The 22358-nt window shown below is 43.5% G+C and overlaps 2 protein-coding genes across 4 annotated transcripts; one reads left to right on the top strand and one right to left on the bottom strand.

The window, feature by feature from the left end:
• Positions 1-9810: 9810 nt before the first annotated feature.
• Positions 9811-11265, bottom strand: MOCS3 (molybdenum cofactor synthesis 3). Its single transcript, XM_028735209.2, has one exon. The coding sequence runs from the start codon at positions 11263-11265 to the stop codon at positions 9973-9975; it is 1293 nt and encodes a 430-aa protein (XP_028591042.2). The 3' UTR covers positions 9811-9972.
• Positions 11266-11416: 151 nt separating this feature from the next.
• Positions 11417-22123, top strand: DPM1 (dolichyl-phosphate mannosyltransferase subunit 1, catalytic). 3 transcript variants are annotated; one of them, XM_077929287.1, is made up of 10 exons: positions 11417-11550; positions 13954-14053; positions 15295-15328; positions 15868-15944; positions 16065-16090; positions 17386-17481; positions 17591-17620; positions 18157-18225; positions 18424-18538; positions 21776-22123. In XM_077929287.1, the coding sequence occupies exons 1-10, from the start codon at positions 11447-11449 to the stop codon at positions 21878-21880; spliced, it is 756 nt and encodes a 251-aa protein (XP_077785413.1). In that variant the 5' UTR covers positions 11417-11446; the 3' UTR covers positions 21881-22123. The 3 variants fall into 3 exon arrangements, with proteins under 3 accessions (XP_077785413.1, XP_028591043.2, XP_077785414.1); XM_028735210.2 differs by lacking the exon at positions 17591-17620; XM_077929288.1 differs by lacking the exon at positions 18424-18538.
• The last annotated feature ends 235 nt before the right edge of the window (positions 22124-22358 follow it).

Raw genomic sequence — 22358 nt, 5'->3', positions numbered from 1 at the left:
GTCTGGCATGTTGTAGAGCCAGAAAGACCCCTCAAGTGAAAGGTCCACTGTGACCACTGTCCAAGTGTTTCTCTTTTGGACCAGAACAGGTCATACTGCAACCCATAAAGACTGAATTCCACAAGTTTCCTTAAGAGAGAAAGATCCTTTCAAACTGAAAACTTTACATTTATCATTATATTCTCTATTGTGGTGTTTATACTGAACCCAGGAGGAAATTTTTCAATGACTTGGCTGGTTTTGATAACTTACTTGTAAATAATTCACTTTCTGCCTAACCAAGAGAAATACGTTACTGTCGGAATTGCAATATTTCCTTGGCTGCACAGAAACTGAGAACAAAATGTATTGCAACAAATGCCATAAACTGTCAAAATGTACATATGTATTAAGATGTGTCTTTAAACATATGGACTGCCTACCAACACCCTGTTTGCTTGTTTTCACTTCTGCTACAGTTCAAATTAATGCTGTATATTATTTGCAAAGATGCTGAAGTCTTGTAAAGATGTAACTGGTTAAACCAGCTGTTCTTATCTGGGTGAAGTTCAGTTCCCATCTTCCCTAACCATTAGATATACTGACTGGGGCTGGTGGAAGTTCAAAAACACGTGAAGGTCACCAATCTGGGAAATGCTAGGTTCAACTGTTGGCCTTCATTCATTCATCAAGACCCACTCTTGGGTCACAACTCAACGTAAACCGCATGACAACAGTAGCACGGCCACTATAGAAATATGCTGTAAAAAAATTAAGAAGTGGGTCTCCAAGATGCACAAAGGTGGGTCCTGAAAATCAAAAGCATCTCCACTTTAACGTGTCCAGAGGAGGGCAACCAAAATGGTCAAAGGCCTGGAAACGATGCCTTATGAGGAACGGCTAAGGGAGCTGGGCATGTTTAGCCTGAAGAAGAGGAGGTTAAGGGGTGATATGATAGCCATGTTCAAATATATAAAAGGATGTCATATAGAGGAGGGAGAAAGGTTGTTTTCTGCTGCTCCAGAGAAGCGGACACGGAGCAATGGATCCAAACTACAAGAAAGAAGATTCCACCTAAACATTAGGAAGAACTTCCTGACAGTAAGAGCTGTTCGACAGTGGAATTTGCTGCCAAGAAGTGTGGTGGAGTCTCCTTCTTTGGAGGTCTTTAAGCAGAGGCTTGACAACCATATGTCAGGAGTGCTCTGATGGTGTTTCCTGCTTGGCAGGGGGTTGGACTCGATGGCCCTTGTGGTCTATTCCAACTCTATGATTCTATGATTCTACCCCCATCGTTCAGCCTGGACACTGAGGGCCAGCTCTGAGGGCCTTCTGGCAGCTCCCTCACTGCAAGGTTACAGGAAACCAGACAGAGGGCCTTCTCAGTAGTGGTGCCCGCCCTGTGAAACACCTTCCCACCAGATGTCAAGGAAATAAGCAACTATCTGACTTTTAGAAGACATCTGAAGTCAACCCTGTTTAGGGAAGTTTTTAATGTTTGATGTTTTATTGTTTTTAATATTCTGTTGGGAGTGACTGGGGAAACCCAGCCAGATGGGCGGGTTATAAATAAATAATTATAATTATAAAAGGTTGAAGACTACTGGGTTAATCAAAACATATTTTGACTGACTGACCTGGATAGGTCAAATGATTCAACCTCAATCTGTTAACTGCCACCCATCCTACACAGTCAGGTCCTGTTTCTATAGCAGTGACCAGAGGAGGAACGACGACTGGGAGGAATGCAGAGAGAATAAACACCATGGTGCATGTGGACACCTTCATCTGCCCCAGCTGCAACAAAACATGTCTCTCCTGCATTGGTCTCTACAGCTACATAACCTGCCCTTCCCTGGCTCAAAAACAAAAACAAAAAAACCCTTGTTTGCAGGCAGACATAGTAGGAAGAAAAAGAATGGATAGTTCTTTCTACTGTTCCATTAGAAGACAATAAAGCAACATAGCCTAGAAAGAGCTATGAATCCAGTACAGTCTCCGTGTTCTATTTCAAACTTTTCTTTTTTTATTTAAGTCAGTGAAAGATTAATCAGGCTCTGTGCATAACAAATAACGTCATGTGGATAATTAATCAAGAGCTCTAATAGGCTTTTCAATGCTTGGAGAAGTATCCATTCATTCACCTAATTATATGAAGAGTAAAAGTCAGCGCCAGAAATTTCTTCCATAATTAGATTAAGTCTCTTGATCATGATACTTTTTAAAAGTTTATCAGCCCTTGCCTCCTTATTTCTTACTGGCGAGTAAAATCTGGCTAATCTGGCGAGTAAAAGTGGCTAATCTTAACACTTTGCTTGAATCCCAGAAGAAGAATATACCTTTTAACATTTCGCAGGTGAAATCTGCATATTTTACAACACCGCCAAACTTGACTATCGGAGGACTCCACCGTTCACCTCTGGCTGCTGTTCTGTTTCATTAAAAATTTACTCAACAATTGCCTGACCTATGAAGCAGTGCAGAACTGAGCATGACAGTTTATTTGTTCCATTTATTTCCTGCCTTTACTCCAAGGAGGTAAAGGTGCTGTGCAGAGTTCTCTTCCACAGTATCCTCACAAGAACCCTGTGAAGTAGGTGAGACTGTGACATAGTGACTGGTCTAAGATCACCCAGTAAGCATCGTAGAACTGCAGAGTTGGAAAGGACCCGCGGGTCATCTAGTCCAACCCCCTGCAATGCAGGAATCTCAACTAAAGCCAGGTGGGGTCTTGAACCAGGGTCTCTTCCGTCCCTTTCGGCCTGGCACTCTGACCAATACAACACACTGGCTCAAGTAAACTCGGTAGAACATATAGAGCCACTTACAAAATAGCTGCAGCTTAAACTCGTCTAGACAGGCAGCGATAAGGCATGTAGAAGCACTGGCATTTCTGTGTCTGTGTGTGTCCATTTTCACAACGTGTTCTGGGGTCAAGGTGCATCTGTCAAACTGAGATTAAGCTTCTAGGGAGCAGGGTAAGGGAGCTGAGCCCCCAAGAACGGCAACTGTACTACATATTTGAGCAAACATTATTTTTAAAAGAAATCCTCAGCTGTTTCCCAAATGAGGGGGGGAAAGGAACAGCGAGTACTTGAAACAGGGAGAGAAACGAAAAAACTAAGCCTGTTGGAGTGTATATGAAAGTGCATAATTTTACGATCCTCTTTGTTGTTTTGAGATCCAGCATGTTTTTCAGATGCTGCCTATAGCGAGCATGCTGGCTTAACATTTGCTTCTACACCGTTCCCGAGGACAGCATTGTTATCTGTTAACAAGGCTCGTGGGGTGCTGGATTTTATATACTAGCAGTACTGGAATCAAAAGAACCTTTACAGCTGACTTCAATAAAATCAGGACTTCTAGTTCCACTGCTGTATGAGAAGTACTGAGAGCAGGGGAAAGCTCACAGTTAGCTGAGCAAGTACATTATGCTGAGTAATACATGTGCAGGAAGCTTGGTTTTCCGCAGTACAAATTATAGAGCAGCAGGGAGGGATAAGAAGGAATTTACCCTACATCACATCCTGGCATTTACTTTTGAGGAGAAAGGGGAGAAGGAGCAATGGTTGAACACTAGGTGGTTGCATCCTGTTGTTGTTGCTGCTGCTGCTGCTGTTGCTGTTGTTATTTCTATACCATCCTTCATGCAAAGATCACAGGACAATTTACAATAAAATGCAGTGGACCTCCATGGGCACAATGGGACTTCCATTTCTTTTTCGTAGTGTGCATTCCTCAACCCCCAGAGCTTATTTCGAGGGTGCAAGAGAGGAAGTCCTGTTGCCCGCATGCAAGTTCCTTGTGCCAGCAGTGCTGCAGCATTAGAAACTGCTCTAGGCAAGGAATCTGAGCAGGAACAGAAGTAATAAGTTCATTGGGCCCAGAGCCTGGCATGAAGCATATGTGAGCAAGGAGCAAGTGTTCATCAATGGAAGATTAAGGTAGAGTCTGGGTGAAAGGTGAAGCAATGGAAGAATGGATGCAATTATACTGAGTTCCAGCTGTCCAAGGATTCAGCAAGAGGGCGCCAAAACACACCATTCTTAAAGCATAGTTTTGTATGTCATTTTATTGTTAGGCACGAATCAGCATGAAGTAGGAATATGGGCACTGTTTCTGGCTTTGTCTTGGATCTGGCTAGCATCCCCAGATGGATGGATACTATAGATTCCAGAAAGAGAAGAGGGACAAGTCCCAGTGAGACTAACCTCAAAGACTGGGAGATCAACTTTGCACTGTAACAGATGGATAAAGCAGGATAATCAGGATTGTCAGGAACTGAGCAAAAGAATTGTTTTAGCTATTTAAGATCTGAAGGTGTGTCAGCAATGTTTGTAAGTAATGCTTGAGTTATATACTTACTCTTTCCAGGAACTGGGGGGGGGGGGGAACCTCTGAAAGCTCAATTTGCATTTCCCCCCTGGATTGGTAGAAAAGTACTTTAATCAGGACTGATCATCCTGATTCTTTTTAGGGAGGGGGCACAGCATGAAAATCTGATTCTTTACATTTTGTGGTGAAGGTGACAATACAGGAAACAATCTGATTCTTTAAGAAACCTCCCCAATTTTCTTTGAAAGTTAAAAACTGAAATGCTTTAAGCACTGGGTAATTTTAGGTAGGATAATTATTCCCCTAATGGGACATGAACTGGAGAAGCATTCTGAATATCCAAAGGCCTGAAAATTAACCAGCATGTTTGTGATCCTATCATGCCTGTGCTAGTTAGCATTGTCCATTCATTTTAATGAAATCTGCATGGCCACCTGCAGCAGCACCACACTTGAAATGAATGCAGGCAACACAGAAACTTTTTGCTTTGCTTTTCCCTCTCTTTTTAACTGTCTGCAGCCTGTCATTATGTGCCGCTTTTGAACTGCTAAAGTATACGTACCAAATTGCTGCTGTCGGTTTTATATGATTTGCACAAAATTCCAGTCCTCTCAAAAGAACTGTCTAAAAGGAAGCGGCTCATTCTCATCCAGTGTATCGAGATTCCCGCCATGCAAAGTTACCATAATCATGTATTACCCTGCAGCGCCACCTAGCACACATTGATTTAACTGTGCAAACTTTAAAATGCAACTTTGCACTAGATCGGTGTTTCCCAACCTTTTTTTGGGCAAAGGCACACTTGTTTCATGAAAGAAATCTCGAGGCACACCACCATTAGAAAATGTTTAAAAAATTAACTCTGTGCCTATATTGACTATATATAAAGTAACTCTCTTTAATAGGAATCAAATAAACACAAAGAAAGTATTTTATAATTACTTTATTATGAAATAGTAAGTAAACAGAAATATGAAAAATTATAAAATACTTTATTCAGTGTGCAACCTGGGCCTGTTTGGCTGAACACAAAGCTGATATTCTGGCTGGAATCGAAGAAAGACACACACGTAGCTCTTCGTCAACAGCTCTCAGTCTCTCTCTGTATTTAGTTTTTATAGCAAATGAAGGAAGAGTAAGCAGGCTGGGGTGGGCTGAAAGTGCCTAGATGAAGTGGGGGAAGCTAGAGAGGAGGTACATTCTGACGTTTGAGGATAGACTAGGTTCTTTATGTGAATGATAGGTGAGTTATTTGACAGATCGAACTGAGAGCAAGGTGTGGCTTGTGTAGCTGGGGTGGACATGAATGTTTGGGGTGCAAACCCCAGGCCGGCCAGGTCCGAGGGGGGGCAGGGAGAGACGGGCCTGCCTGCCTCTGCCTGCGCTGTGGTGTGTTTTGCCCCGACCGACGGATGGACCGACCTGCCAGCTGTCTCCGCAGTAGCAGCGCGGACTGGAGCTCCGTCATTCTCCCCGCCGGTGCCCGGGGAGGGGAGTGTGGGGCGGCCGCTGTGGAAGCGACGGTGTGCTCCTCCTCCTCCTCCTCTTGCCGGGCTAGAGCCAGCCGGCTAGCGCTCGCCCCTCCTTGCTCGAGCCAACCCCGCCGTCGGGGGCCTTCCAGTCCTCTCAGCGGCGCCGCCTCGCGTCCCTCGTCCGGGGGTTGGGAGGGGGCTGGGGGGGAGGAAGGGGGCGAGGGGGAGCAGCCGCCGCCGCTCCTGAGGAGATTCTGAGGCGGTGGCAGGCGACGCGTGGCGGAAGAGGAGGGGTCCCGCCAGCCCCGCGTTTCTCTCTCTCTCTCCCTCACGGAAACCTTCCCCTCAGCTTCTGCCGCTTTTTCTCTTCTTTCCCTCTTCCTTTTTTTTTTTTTAATGAAAAATCTTTCCTTTCTCTCTTTTCCAGCCCCCCCTCCCCTCTTCACGGAATTTCACTGCACTCGGGCGCCGCGGCGCGCAGGCGCACTGCTCGCTCCTCTTTCCGCGCAGGCGCCTTCTCTCGCTCTTTCGCCTCCTTTTCTTTCTCTCTCGATGGTCCGCCTACAAAGGAGCGAGGGAGGCGCCCGCCATGTTTGAATTTGCATCCAGCAGGAGATGCCACCGCCGCCCCGCCTCTCGCCGCCCGACTCGCCCGCCTCCCTCCCACGGCACACCAGGCAACGTCTTGCGGCACACTAGTGTGCCGCGGAACACCGGTTGGGAAACACTGCACTAGATTTCACTACAGGCAGATTTACATGCTGTACTATTCCCATGATGTAAATCCGCTGTTAGTATGTATGTGAGGATTTTCCACAACAGTTCCTGCTGTGGCTGTAGAGACTGACACAGGAGGCATGTGTTTTGTTGCAGCAGTCACACAGGAAGACATCCTGTTGTCCTGCTGCAAAAGCACCATGGTGTTTATTTTCTCTGCGCTCCTTGCTGCAGTCATTCCTTCTCTGGTCACTATGGATGCACGACCTGACTTCCTGTCTCCGGGCACTGCAGTCTTCTGCAGGGAATTCCCACATAGCAGGGTTGGTGTTGCATGTTTGCAGGCATCTTTGTAATGCAGAGATGGTCTACCAGTCATTACCAAGGAATTTACTGCAGAGGTACAGGCTTGCTACAAGATGTGCACAGTGGGTGGTATTAGCCACATTATAACAAAAGTCTGTAGAAACCGCCAGTGTAGATCAACAAGTACAAAATGTAATATGGAAAGCACAAATGCCAATAGCAAACATGAAAACACACATTCAAATCAACCATAAGAGCCAATGGTTTCTCAGGAATGTAATTGTAGTGATATAAATCTAAGATTGCAACATGATTTTGAGTTGCAGCCTAGCTAGGCCATGTTTCTTGAACCTAGACATTTAATTACACAAATGTCTAAACTAGCAAGATCAACTGATTGGACTGTTGAGATTATGTTATTTATTACACATATATCCTAGCATTCATCTAAGGTCATGCAGACAGATAATGGGGATGGGTGGGTATGTAAGGGTGTATGTTCAGCTTCAACTGTAAAATTGCATCACATGTCAAAAATCTCTAGCATGCTGGATAAGGGCACCCAGAGGAAGAAAGAATGAATGTAATATCACAGCCTATTAAAGCTGTTAGAAACATTACCCATTTTACAGTTAAGCCTTATAGAGTGGTATCCAAGTCAGAGTGCAAGTAGAAACACTGAAATCAATGGGATTCAGTTAGTCATAATTAACATGTCCACTGATCATAATTATCTACTCCAAGATGACTTAGTCAGGTACCATCCATATCACTTTGTATTTTCCCCTAATCTCCCATAGCTTGGCTAAATACCACTATCATGTTCTCTAAAGCAGTGGTTTTCAACCAGTGTGCCGTGGCACCCTGGGCTGCCTTGAATGATGGTCAGGGGTGCTGCAGGCAACACTGGCCTCTGTTGCTCTTTCCTTCCCTCCCTCCTCTGATGCCCTCTCCCATCCCTGCCTTTCAAAGACTTGCACAGCTGTTTGTTGCAGCAGCCCTGGCTACAAGCTCCCCAGGCAAATGGTACCTCTGGGTTGCCAGGAGCTGAGGCAGTTGGGGGTAGCTGTGGCAGTTGCCTGGAAGACTCCCAAGGAGAGGGGAGATTGAGGCTGAGGGAACACTCCACAAGGGAGGGTGTTTGAAAAAGGGTAAGAGGCTGCCAGCTCAGCAGGCAAGGGATGACATAACTGGGCTCCTGAGCCCCATAGGGGTGCCGCAGAAAGAATGTAGTTGGTCAAGGGAGCTGTGAACTTAAAAGGGTTGAAAACTCCTGCTCTAAAGTGTCCAGAATAGATTTGATTGAATTTCTAATACACATGCACTCCACCCTACAAAAAGTAGCCCTATTTCTTTTCATTTAGAAACAGGATCAGTCATAGCTAGTAAGTATATGAAAAGGGGACAAGAACAGTAAAGGAATACTGTATAACAGGAGACACAGTGCCATTAGCATGCATGGTGCTCAGTACTTCAATCTAAAAGACTAGATATGCTTTTCTGTTTAAATTTTATTGTAGTATTCTATTGATTATGGCATGCTTTCATATTGTCAGCTGCCTCAAGAATTATTGTGACCGAGGTGAGATATGAATGTTTTAAAGTTCTCTCTGTGTAAAAGTTCATTACTTAAACTCATAATCGGATACTTAAAAAAAGATTATTTGGGAATAATAAATTCTATAGCAAGCAGCAACTGAAGTGAGAGGGACTCCCAAAACTCCATCTTTATCTTCATATATCTAACGCCTGTGTCTGCAAAGAAATATTTGGGGTGGGGGGAGTGTGGACAGTATCTGTTCAACTATCAATAATCACATGGCTCTCAATCTCCCTCCTATTGTGACCTTTATTGCACAGCTGTTTCACCCTATTTTCTGTCCCAAATCTCCAAGATCTGTTTGACATCATGAATTCCGATCACAGAAAAAAGCAACGCAAATGCTTGTAAATACATTTATATGTTCAGTGTGCCAAATTATTTTTGATTTATGTATTTATTTTGCAGCACTGAGGAAGCACATGTTCTGTTAGCATTCTCCCAAGATCTGTTAGTTGAGTAAACATATGAGCTTTGAACTTCATGCCAGAGGAAATTTGTACACCAGTACAGAAGTACAGGCATGAAGATGAATACTATAGTACACAACTGACACCATCTTCTTCTTGTACAGAAAATTGCTCTTTCTGAAATCCACTACTAGTCGGGTTAAAACAGATATGAGGGGGAAAACCTCAAGTTACAGGTTATATAAATGTCTTCCTCCAAGTTATTTAGGAATGCCTCTCTCACATTATTTTATTGCTCACAACCAAGTAGGTCATAAAGAAAAGATGGAGAGTTTGGAGCTAAAGGAAGCGATGAAGTGCTAGATAACAAAAGTTCCCAGCAATGGTGTGTGGGATAAAGCAAAGTATGTGTGCAAGATGTAAACCCCATACACCCAATAGGACTCAGGAGCAAATATTCTCCAAGATGCAGAGGCAGCAAACGGCATCCAAACTGATATAGTGGGGGGCAGCAAAGAGGGGAAGAAGGAATACATGAGAAAGCTGAAGAGTGCTCTCTCAGCTTTGTTAAGCAAAATAATTACTAAAGTCACACAAGGGAGATGATAAAGAAAAGTGAAGGGGAGACTGCCATTTTCAAAGTTCACTGGATCAGTGATGTTCAATGCTCTCAAGAGTATTGGATGATACATAAATGGAACCTGATATATGTCTTGATGTGGCTTTTGTAGCAGCTTGAGACAAGCATCAATACTAGTAAAAGGAAAAGTATTAGAGATTCAAAAATAAAGATGTAAATAAACTAGCTTATTAAGGAAGCAATTCTTCTGAAACGATGTGAGTTGCATCTAAGATTTTCTCATCAGTAGATCCATTAAAAGTAAAAGGCCTAAGTTAGTGATGTCCATTAATTGCATTGGGTCTCCTCTGACCATGACTAGCATTGGCTACAACCCCATACGACTTTTTAACAAATTGACGCGCACACACATTTGTCTTTTATAATAATAATAATAATAACTTTTTTCCTAAAAAAGAAATTTCACATATTCCAAAAAGTCTTCTGCAGGAGTATTACAAATATTTTCAGCCACAAGAGTGATCAATAAAAAACACTTGAATAAAAACAAAACGCTATCGCTCTTAGAAAACATCAATACTGGGGGAACTCTTCGTCGATTTTGCTAGCCCACGCCATCAGCCCTCCCCTGATATCCTTGACAGAAATGGGACCAAGTCCATTCTGAGACAACCCCTGCAATATTCGCACAGCCTTCTGAGAGTCATTTCCCAATTTGCAGACCACGTAAAGGGGGAGAGCCGCGCTGTCGTCCGCCCCTTGCCTCGCTTCATGTATCCTCTCCTGCAAGGACTTCAAGGATCCTTCGTCTCCTCCTTCCAGCTTACTTAAGGGCACGTGGAGGGAATGCGGCAGGCGGCAGATGTCCACTTCCACCGGCGGGCGCACGTCCACCAGCACGTGAGGAGCCCGGCTGTCCAGGACCCTTTTGTACTCTTCCACGGACACCCTCTCCTCGCCGCTCAACAGGTGCAGCGCCCGGCACTTGTCCGTTGCCGACGACCCGCAAAACTCCTCGTAGTCCTGGAGGGCGGTCACCGTGGGGTGGTCCCCGCACACGGCGCACCCGGGGTCCCTGGGCCTCAGCTTGATGTGGCGGAACCTGCCTTCCAGGGCGTCAAAGAGCAGCATGGACCCGTGGCTCGTGGCACCCATGCCCGAGGCGATCTTGATCACTTCCAAGGCCTGGAGGGTACCCAGGATGCCAGGCACGACCCCCAGGACCCCTCCGTCGGCGCAGTTGGTGACCGTCTCCGGAGGGGGCGGCTTGGGGAAGAGGCAGCGGTAGCAGGGGCCCCCTCGGTGGTTGTACACCGCCAGCTGCCCTTCGAGCCTGAGGGCGCTGGCGGAGACCAGGGGCTTCCCGGCCAGGACGCAGGCGTCGTTGACCAGGTATCGGGTGGGCACGTTGTCCGAGCAGTCGGCCACCACGTCGTGGTCTCGGACCAGCTGCAGGGCGTTGCTGGGCGACAGGGCCAGCTCGTAAGGCACGCAGCGCACCCGGGAGTTGAGCTCCCCCAGCGCCGAGGCCGCCGAGCGCGCTTTCGGGGTGCCCAGGCGGCTCTCCCGGTGCAGCACCTGCCTGTGGAGGTTGTCCAGCTCCACCACGTCCGGGTCCACCAGGCCCAAGCGCCCCACGCCCGCCGCCGCCAGGTACTGAGCCACCGGGCAGCCCAGCCCTCCGCAGCCCACCACCAGCACCGAGGAGCCCGACAGCCGCAGCTGGCCGCTCACGCCCAGCTCCGGGAGAACCAGCTGCCGGGAGTAGCGCCGGATGTCCAGCCGGCTCAGCGGGCCTGGCGCCTCCTGGGACTGGCCGCCGCCGCCTCCCAACACGCTCCCCTCAGCGCGCTTTTCCGCCGCCATGATTTACCTCAGCACCTCACCGAGAGGGTAGAAGCGAGCCGCGGGTGTTTGTGAGGGAGGGAGCGGAGGCCTCGCCTCTTCCGCTTCCGCGGCTCTTCGGTGCTGAGGAAGCCGGTTGGCACACAGGCGACGTCGGCTCGGCCCTTGCCAGGCCTCCGCCTCCTCCTCCGCCGCCACCATCATGGCCGCCTCCCGGGACAAGTACTCGGTGCTGCTGCCCACCTACAACGAGCGCGAGAACCTGCCGCTCATTGTGTGGCTGCTGGTGAGGAGTTTCGAGCAGAGGTGACTGAGGGGAGGGGACTTGTTTCGTTTCAGCGACTTAACTATATACAAAAAAAGCCCCTAGCGCTAACGAGCTCCCCCCGGAAAAATCCGCCCCGTTCCTGTACTCCGCGTTAGTTAATCTGGAATTACTAGCCCCATCTCCCAGACCCCCGGTCCGTTTCCCATCGTCGCCGTTGCGAATTAGAATCCTCCATATCGTGGGGAGAAGCTTTTCTCCCGAGGCCGTTTTAAAGGTGTTGGGGGTTGTGAATCCGTGGTATATGTACCCCGAAGTAAGGGCATGGTGGTGTTGGGTCTGCTTAACTTCCAGGGGTAAAAGATGTACTGTATCTGCTTCGTTTGTTTCAGGCACCACCCTATAACTAGGTTTTTAAGGATGCGTCAGACCCATTACGCCCCCATAGAATATGTTTAGACATGACTTTTGTCTGTTGTTTTAGAAAAGCTAGGACTTTGCAGGTAAACCTCACTGTGTCCAATGAGGTTTTCACACTTAGGGGAGCGTGTGCATAGGATTAAAGCCTGGCAGCACAAGCCTATGCATGTCTACTTGGAAGCAAACTTTCATTCGTATCCAAGTGAGATTTCCTTCCAAGCAAGTGTGTCTAGGATAGGAGTGAAACCTAAACATTATTTCCCCCCATCTGCATGTAAACTGGATGGTGATTTTCCAGGGACATTCCTATATTATTATGAAAATCAATTTATTAATCACCTTCTAAACCACTGTCGGGGACGCGGGTGGCGCTGTGGGTAAAAGCCTCAGCGCCTAGGGCTTGCCGATCGAAAGGTCGGTGGTTCGAATCCCCGCAGCGGGGTGCGCTCCCGCTGCTCGGTCCCAGCGCCTGCCAACCTAGCAGTTCGAAAGCACGTCAAAAGTGCAAGTAGATAAATAGGGACCGCTTACCAGCGGGAAGGTAAACGGCGTTCCGTGTGCTGTGCTGGCTCGCCAGATGCAGCTTTGTCACGCTGGCCACGTGACCCGGAAGTGTCTCCGGACAGCGCTGGCCCCCGGCCTCTTGAGTGAGATGGGCGCACAACCCTAGAGTCTGTCAAGACTGGCCCGTACGGGCAGGGGTACCTTTACCTTTTATCTTTAAACCACTGTCTCAAGGCAATCTATAGACCGGTTTATGTGTACCTGTAAGTGAGTAAGTGTCAGAGTGTAGATTTTGTAGGTTTTCATTAAGCAGTCTTTGGATTCTTGCCTATGGTGAAAATTTTCAGCCTGTTTTCACAGACGGAGCAAGCGGTGTGTAGGTTGCCAGCAACTTCTGAAACATGATTTTTCACCAGCTGTAAGCACATTATTGCTTATTGATCAAGAGCCAAAATCCAATCTGATAGCTTTATTTATGGAGTAGTCACTTACTTATTTGGAATGCTGGCTTTAAGGGCCAGATCTATTGAATGGGACACCTGGAGTAGTATTTGTGAAATACTACTCTTTGCCAGTAGTATTTGTGGAAAGGATCTAGGGGTCTTGGTAGACCTAGGCTTAGCATGAGTCAACAGTGTGATGCAGCAACACACACAAAAAGCTAATGGTGTTCTAGGCTACATCAACAGAAGTATAGCGTCCAGGTCAAGGAAAGTATTAGTACCACTCTATTCTGCCTTGGTCAGGCCAGTACTGTATCCAGTTCTGGTCACCACAATTTAAGAAGGTTATTGACAAGCTGAAACATGTGCAGAGGAGAGTGACCAAAATGATCAGGGGTCTGGAAACCAATCCTTAATGAGGAACAGTTGAAGGAACTGGGGATGTTTAGCCCAAAGAATAGGCTGAGAGGCGATACAATAGCCATCTTGAAATATCTAAAGGGATGTCCCATGGAAGATGGAGCAAGCTTGTTTTCTCCTGCTCTGGGGGCTAGAACTTGAACCAATGGATTCAAGTTACAATAAATGAGATTCCATTTCAACATCAGGAAGAACTTTTTGACATTAAGAACTGCTTCCCTTAGGAGGTGATGGACTCTCCTCCTTTGGAGGTTTTTAAGCAGATGATGGATGGCCATCTGTCATAGATGCTTTAGTTGAGATTCTGCATTGCAGGGGTTGACCCTTGGGGTCCCTTCCACTTCTAGGATTCTAATCATTCAGTTTCTGAATCAGGCAAATGCCTGAGGCAACTGTGACCCATGAAACGAATAACCAGCATTGGCCAACAGTGCAAACCCTGCCGCTACTCTGCAGTATTTACTTGGAGCAAGGGCACTATGAAGCATTTCAGTTCCATTTTGAAAGGAGAGTGCATTGTAATAGAATTAATAACACCATTTAAGTTTGATGAGGAACCATTGGCTATTTCTCTCTGTTCCCCTACCCCCTTTCATAATACTGTATATACTTTAACTTTTGAACCTGGCTTTAAAATGTAATTCTCTATTTTTTCAGTGGAAATGATTTCGAAATTATAGTAATAGATGATGGAAGTCCTGATGGGACACAGGAAGTTGCTGAACAGTTGATAAAAATTTATGGATCTGATAAGATTGTGAGTCATATGTTTATTTTTTGCCTTGACTTGTTTGCTGTTACAACACAAGATGCTTAATAATATTATTAGCATTAAGGGATGAAATTTGAATGCATGGGTTGTTCGTTCTTTTAACACTGAATTGTTTACCAGTTTATTCAGGTAGCAACATTGGGAGTTGTTTGAAATTTCCTGAATTAGCATATTTGGATGCAGTTTTAATTTTCACTTTATGAAGTTGTGCTAATTCTTAGAGTTGTCATCACTTGACCTCATAGGATGCTCTAATAGCTGTCTGTGAGAAATCTACCAGATACCACTTTCCCCATAATTTTTGCATTGTGACACACACAGAAAAGTTTGTCATGTTCAGCACTGCAACAGGGGACCCAGGTGCAGTGTTAGCAATGCTTCTTCAGCTGCATATACAGTGGGTGATATTCAATATTGGTTGTAGTCTGAGTAGATCCATTGAAATCAGTGGACTCTACTTGTCCATTAATTGCAATCGGTTCTTCTCTGATCGTGGCTCAGTTGTATATTATCCAATAAATTTTCATCCATTTGATACTGTGCCCACTCATATTTGCAGAATTAAGTCCCTAAAGGTACCATATATATGCTGCTGAATACCTCTTGATGAAGCGTTGTTAAGAAAAATTGGAAATGCATGGTTTTTTAAAAATGCAAAATGTATTTCTGATAATGAACAAACTTACTCGCATTAAGCCCCTGCAGTTTTTATGTGAGTGCCTAAGAGAGCATGGATGTATGGCAGGTGTATGCTCTAACCCTGCTAGTCAAGCCTCCCTTATTTTGAAGTGCTTGGTGGTGAGCCATACGTTACGCTAAGGGAGGGGGACTTTTTTGGCTCTTTGGGATGAAATCAACAAGTGGGTGGGCTGACCATCTGTCAATCACCTGACATCGTAATGACTTCAAAGTCCGAAAATCAGGACTACAAAGCACCACGCACAGCTGATTCAGCCAGCTTTGGCTGTATTTCCCATCTTCAGCAGACCATTCTAAACTTGGTCTACAGCTCTATATTCTGTAACTGTTTTGATCTGAATTAATGTCTGTGTAATCCAAATGTTAAAGGCAGGTTGCTCTGTAAATATGGAAGTATAGCAGCCCTAATTGAGAGAAGAGCAACTGTGTTAATGTTAATATTTAGCTGAAATAATAAAAAAACCTACAATCATGGATCATTTAATGCAATTAATTGGTTACTCATTTCCTCCACTGATATTTTACAGCTTTTAAGACCCAGAGCAAAGAAACTTGGATTGGGTAAGTATTTATTAATTTGAGGATTTACAAGTTTTATATTCTGACCTTGAACTCCCAGGGCAGTTTACCATTTTAAAAAGCAGAAGTTTAATCATACCTTTAACTCTATTGGTTAGCGTGTGTGTTGGAAACTTGGAAAAAAACTTACATATGTATATATACCTTTCTGGGGGTAGGTAGCAAGGCATATTTGTTGGTTTTCAACAGCGTCCAACATATCACAACTCCAGTTAAATAATAAGCTTGAACCTACACAATTTTCTCTAACCATGAAATTACACTGTTTATCTCCATTTAAATACTATACTTTGGGGTTGTAGTAGCTGCTTGAAATTCATGCATGTGTGACTAACTGTTGCCCGGGACAGGTTGGAGTGGGATAGCAGATTGATCAAGCAGCCATTCACTAAAAATGTAGGGCATTTTTTTATTCCATATGTTGACTTTGACGAGAAACTGAATCAGCCTTGTAGCTGACAGCTCACATACATGATTCTGAATGTGGGTGACAGATCTTGCCTTTGTATCATTTACACCAGGGACTGCTTACATTCATGGAATGAAGCATGCCACAGGAAACTTCATTATTATTATGGATGCTGACCTCTCACACCATGTAAGTGTTTCCGTTGTATCTGTGCATACATTTCGTTAGCCTTTATAAAGTTTTCTTTATTTAACTTGCATTGAGCTGGGGTATATTTTCATTTTCCCACATCTCTCTTTTGTGTTTCAGCCAAAATTCATTCCAGAGTTCATCAGGTGGGTAGTATTTTTAATATTTTTAGTATTTTTTAAATATTTCAGTCAGACCTTGACATTTACTGCCCAGGTGCATAGGAAGCTGCCTTATACCAAGTCAAACTATTTAGCCAACTAGCTCAGTATAATCTACACTGACTGGCAGCAGTTCTCTAGGGTTTCAGGCAGAAACCCCTTCCAATCTTACCTGGGGATATTGGGGAATAAACCTGCAACCTTCTTCGTGTGACACAGATGCTTTGTCCTGTCTGCATTTACATTTGGTACATTAGCAATGGGCAATAGGTTGAACAATGAAAGAAATCAGAAAAGAAGAGTCTAAACTTTAATTTTTGACCAGAATTGGTTAATGTTTGCAGCAAGGTCAGATTCCTGCCAAACTTCACACGGATAGCAGCACAGAGATGTGAAAGCCCACAATAAAACCTATTGAAATTGTGGTGGTGGAGGAACATATTCTGCCTATGCTTCTGAGTTTTTCTGAAAAATAATGAGTTATGAAATATTTTCCTCCAGAATAGTGAATAAAGTTTTTAAGACTAGGTTTTCATAAGCATACTCCCCCAGAATGATTTCTAAAAACTATGCAACAGGTAAACTTTTATGTAAAACTATGAACAGTATCGGATTCCTGTACACCTAGAGTACGACTCTCAAATGCAAGAGCAAGAATCGTTTTTGCCTCTAGGGGGCACTGTCGTTGTCACAAGAGAAGGGAGAATTCAGGGTTTTCTTTGCTTATGGGCTTCCTTTTGTTGACGTAGTTGGCGGATCTGTTTCTGTCTTTTCTGTCCTCTTGACTTGACCTCAAACTTGTCATCGTTTGATACATATGAAGAAGCAGAAACTGATAGTGATAGCTTAGAAAATGAAAATGATTACATTTCATGTAGTATTTATTGAGTCTTGCTCCCCACCCCTTTTTCTCCACTATTTTTATGGAAACAAGTGTTTTGTGTGCTTGAAACAGTGAGGGACTGGAGGAGGCATAGTAAAACAAAGAAAATTATTAAAATGTTGATTGTTTATCCTGTTATTATTGCTTTTTGTCTGGTCCTCAAACTGGCAAAGCTAAGATGGGAAGAATTAAAAGGGATTAGTTTCCCAGTTGAAATTACTCCCTTTTACTGCAGCCTAGACCTGCCAGTCACAAATGGACCCTTTTTCTCCCCTTCTCAACTTGGTGCCTTCCTTAAGCTGAATTTATTGTATTAAATCGGACCTAGATTACTGGAAGTTAAAAGATTTTTGTTAATGTAATTGTGTTTCCCTCTTCCTCTCAAATGTTTACATAGAACACAGAAAGAAGGTAACTTTGACATTGTGTCTGGAACGCGATATAAAGGAAATGGAGGTGTGCATGGGTGGGATTTGAAACGAAAATTGATCAGGTTGGTAGCTACTTCTTCCATCATTCAAGGTCTGTGATAGAAAAAGCCACACAGGATGATTCTGAGTTCTGTTATTAACTCTCCTCTTACTCCTTTTGTACTGTTCCAGATTAGTCTTTCATTCTTGCTTCGTCCTAGGGTAATAGCATTTTTTGTTTTCGTCCTACTTCGTAGATACTAAACCTGTGGGCAGAGATTTGATTATCTTTTATTCTTGTAATTCTCCTGGTTGTGTTTGGCAATATATAAACAATTTACAAACTGGGATAGATAAATCTTTTTTGTTCTACATGCTTCTTTTCTTGGCTTGATGTGAATTAGCAAACTCTTCCAAATTATGCATTTGTATTGAATCAGGCCAATGTTATTACAGTGGTACCTTGGGTTAAGTACTTAATTCGTTCCGAAGGTGCGTTCTTAACCTGAAGCACCACTTTAGCTAATGAGGCCTCCTGTTGCCGCCGTAGCCCGATTTCTGTTCTTATCCTGAAGCAAAGTTCTTAACCTGAAGCACTATCTCTGGGTTAGCAAAGTCTGTAACCTGAAGTGTATGTAACCTGAAGCATATGTAACCCGAGGTACCACTGTATAGTGAAATCCCATCTATAGAACAGTTTGTGATTTTTCAACATCGGATTCTGAATGTTTACCAAAACTCCTTATCTTTCTTGGCAGCCGTGGCGCCAACTTCCTCACTCAAGTTCTACTGCGGCCAGGTGCATCCGACTTAACAGGCAGCTTCAGGTGTGTTGCTTCTAAAGTTGCATTCAGCTTTCAAAGATGAGCAATAAAATTAATGGTCAATTTGAAATGGATAATAACGTCAGACATGGATTGAAATGGTAAAACTTGTTTAATTTTGGGAGTAAAGACTGCAGTTGTGGAGTGTTTGTATAACGGAAATATTTCAAGAGGGTTTGATTTTATGTACTTTCTCTGTAGGTTATATAGAAAAGATGTTTTAGAAAAACTGGTGGAGAAATGCGTCTCGAAAGGATATGTTTTCCAAATGGAAATGATTGTCCGGGCCAGACAGCTGGGTTTCTCTGTTGGAGAGGTAAAGAATGTTAAATCACAAACACTACATTTTAAATATTATAAATTTACCTGACGGATAATAGAATAATAATTGGCTAACAGCTGCAAAATGGCCCAGGAGGTGTAATAAGCCTGAGAACTACTAAATCTAATATTGTGACAGAAATTACACAAATTATGTAATGCTGTGAGGAGCTTGGCAGTCAGCAACGTACAAATGTAGGCTTGTGGTAATTGCTGTTAAAAATGTGAATATTTAATTTGTTTAACATCCTGTACTGAGACAGGTACCCGCTTGAGTTCCATGTGTTCACAAAAATGTATTGAATTGAGCCAATAATCCAATGATCTCTAGTCATAACCCTTAATTCAGATCAGTTATGCACACACTGTGCAACTACAAGTTAGTTCTCTCCAACCTTCCAGCAACTATTTAGACTTGGACTGTCAACTTAATTGCTATTAATGAATTAGGGATAAAAGTTAATCCCTATCTATGCCATAGTACACTGGAAAGCCCTAATTAATAAATGTCTACCTAATATGTACCTAACTTCAACAGTCATTACTTATTTTAACAAGCTTCTTTTGCTTCTTTTGCCGATGAAAATCTATTCTTGGCACCCTCGCACAAACATGGTGGCCTGCCTTTGCTGTGGATTCTGCTCTGTATTTCGGAAAGTTGTTTGTTCACTATGCATTTGGACATCTCTTAAGATACCGGGCAAAATTCAGTTGTAGTGCTAAGGAAATCATTCCTTCCATTTCTGCTTTGCCCTATGGAATGATCACCCCTTGGCTCCCCAAGTATGTTGTTCTGGGCATTCTCCCAATCCTCCAGTATGGATTTGGGGGAGGCGTGGGGTACGAGAGGGAACAGGGGAACCCCATTGCGCTAATGGGAGTCCTTGCACTGGCTTCCAGTAGCAGAAGAGGGCAGTTGAATCTCATCCTATGTAACCAAATTTTGCATGATGGTTCCTGACATCAAGGAGCAGGTTTTTATCTATGCTTAGATAGCATTGGATGCCATTTTGAATCAAAATAGTGGACTGAACCTCTCAGAACTGCACTGATTTTAATCACTGATTTCAAAATTGTACTGCTTTTTTGGTTTCTTAGGATTCCCAAACAGGTACAAGACTGCTAAGAAAACAAACATGTTTTATGAGATTAATTTTTTTTAGCATAAGCGTTCTAGACTGTCTCATTCACTACATTCCAAGCTGCTTTTTCCTGCACTGGCAAGAGGCTCCAGTAGGAGTCCCAGATTCTTTAGCAATTCTGTCTCAAGACTGTGCCCTTGTTGTCGGTGAAGCAACTGAAAATGTACTAGACAAGCCTCTGCCTTTGGCTCTCCATTGGCAGAAAAAACTATTGCCTAGAGATGCAACAACTGATGTTTGGCAGAGCTGCATGTGTGTGGGAAGCGTGGTTTTTTTCCATTTCTGCCTGCCAGCTGATTTCTGGTTCAGTATGCCAACTGAGAGTACCTAGCCAGACTTTCTGTGGATTCCACCGTCTGACTTTGGGCCCTTGGGTATTATTTAACATATAGTCTTACACACTGGAATGTTAAAGTTCCTGCTTCAGTATAGTGAAAATAGCTGGCATTCTAAAGAATTCAAATCAGTGTTTACTATATTTAAATGAATAGCTACTGAATTAGAACCATGTGCAATAGTTATTAAAGGAGCAGCACTTCAATATGTTTGCTACAAAAATAAAATGCATGTTAGGCTTACTGGGAATCTTATTTAACACTTAGAAGGTATATACAGTAACATTTGCCTCTCTTGTTCTCACAGCAACCCTGTGAGGTAGGTTAGTATTGTTCCCAAATTACAGATAAGGGGCTCAGGATGAGAGGTAGTAACTTTCTCAGGGCCATATGAATTCACATGCTTCTCCAGATCAAGTCTAGTATTCTGTTCATAGGACTGTGCTAATTCCCCTAACAGTGCGATCCTATGCACGTTTATCATTGAATATTTCCTGCATTCAGTGGAAGTACTGTGTTACTTCCAGATAACACCTGGCACTGCTTTTGTAAAGGGTCACTCTACTTATTGTGCATATATTAGCTCTCAATTGAATTGCCGGTATTTGTACTTTTTGCATTTTGTTTCCCCCTTATCCCACTAATTACAACCATATATACCGGCAACTGAGAATTACACTTCATGCATCATGCTAGAATAAAGTGTGCTAGTTTTTAAGGTGCTACAAGAGCAATTGTTGTCTGAGGCTAGTGTGTGTGTAGGATTGTAGCCCAAGTATGTATCCCTTGGAAGTATAACACTAATTGCAGGTATAACACTATTTTAACTACTGTTGAGATGGTGATATATTCTGCTGCAATATGGAAAACCCACCACCACATAGATAGGGATGCTGAAAAGAAAGCCGAACAGGATTTTGTTTCTGCTTTTCCCTTTGTTTGAAATATTTATACCCTGCCTTTTGAACAAAGAGTTTTAATAATATTTTTGCCAGGCTGTTTGCAGCCATGCCCAATTCAAGACCTTGACTTTAACTTACAAAGCTGAAAGAGGGCCTCTCCCCATATCTGCTCACCCAGGCATTGACATCTGCAGAGAAGGCCCTTCTCATGGTCACATCAACAAATATGGCTCATTGGGTGGTGATGCAAGATAGGACCCTCTCTGCAGTGCCACCAGATCTGTGTAACCCCCTCCCTTTGGGGGTGTATCCCTCACTGGTGTATTTTTGTTCTCATCTCAAGTCTTCTTTTCACCAGGTGTTTGTGGGTGGAGTGTAAGCCAGAGAAGTAATTTTTTTATGCCTGCTGTAATTACTTTTTAGACAGAATAACATAGCAGGACATTTTGCTGCAGAAAATCATCAGATTAAAATGCTGTCAAAAACCTGAGTGAACAGAAAAGTTTTCAGCCGGTGCTTGAAAGACCATGTTAACCACAAGGAGAAAGGAGAGCCCTAACTATTCTTCTGAGCCATTGGTGCTTCTGCCACCACATGCAAGATCCAGTCATGCACACTAGGAACATGCTTTTACAGGAGATTGTAGATGAGATGCTTTGGATTAGAACTATATTTTGAGAGTGAAAATGGCTATGATAACATAGGTGCCATCATTTCATACCTTCTCACCAAAGCAGATTTTATTCTGGACATGATGCTAGATGGAGCTGAAGTGGCCCTTTTTTTCTTTCTATTACTTCTTGAACTTGTTATGTTAAAACTAAAATAATTTTGTGTTTTGTTTTTTTAATAGGTACCTATATCATTTGTGGACAGAGTCTATGGCGAATCTAAATTAGGAGGCAATGAAATAGTTTCTTTTGTAAAGGGACTGTTGACTTTGTTTGCAACCACATAATTTATTAAAGAGAATCTTCCTAGCATTCCATATACCTTTGCATTGGACTGAAGAAATTATTTTTATATGGGATAGTGGAATCTAGCTAAGTTTTCTTGTGGCTATATATAGAAAATCATTGCTAATTTCTGATTTGAAGAAAAACAATACAGTGCATATAATTCGGGCGGCATTATTTATTAAATGTGAATAATGATCACTGTGTAATGTTTACTATTCAAAAATAAACCCATTCCATTTAAATTGTGTTTAAATTTTGGGTATGTGTGGGATGAGACCACCTCCTCTGAATGGAGTAAGCTATTTGCATCCTTCTTTAACATGATATTCATTTTTTTAAGATTCACATGTGTGCTGGGGGGGAAATGGGCCTATGCACGTTAGATTTTATGCATGTAGACGACATTTGCACATTGCATTCCAGGGAAGCTGAAGGTGGATCAAGTGCATTTGCTCCTCTGCATGTGCATAAGTCAGA

The sequence above is a fragment of the Podarcis muralis genome, chromosome 5, assembly GCF_964188315.1.
Source record: "Podarcis muralis chromosome 5, rPodMur119.hap1.1, whole genome shotgun sequence".
NCBI lineage: Eukaryota > Metazoa > Chordata > Lepidosauria > Squamata > Lacertidae > Podarcis > Podarcis muralis.
This window is presented reverse-complemented; position numbering and strand designations above follow the sequence as displayed.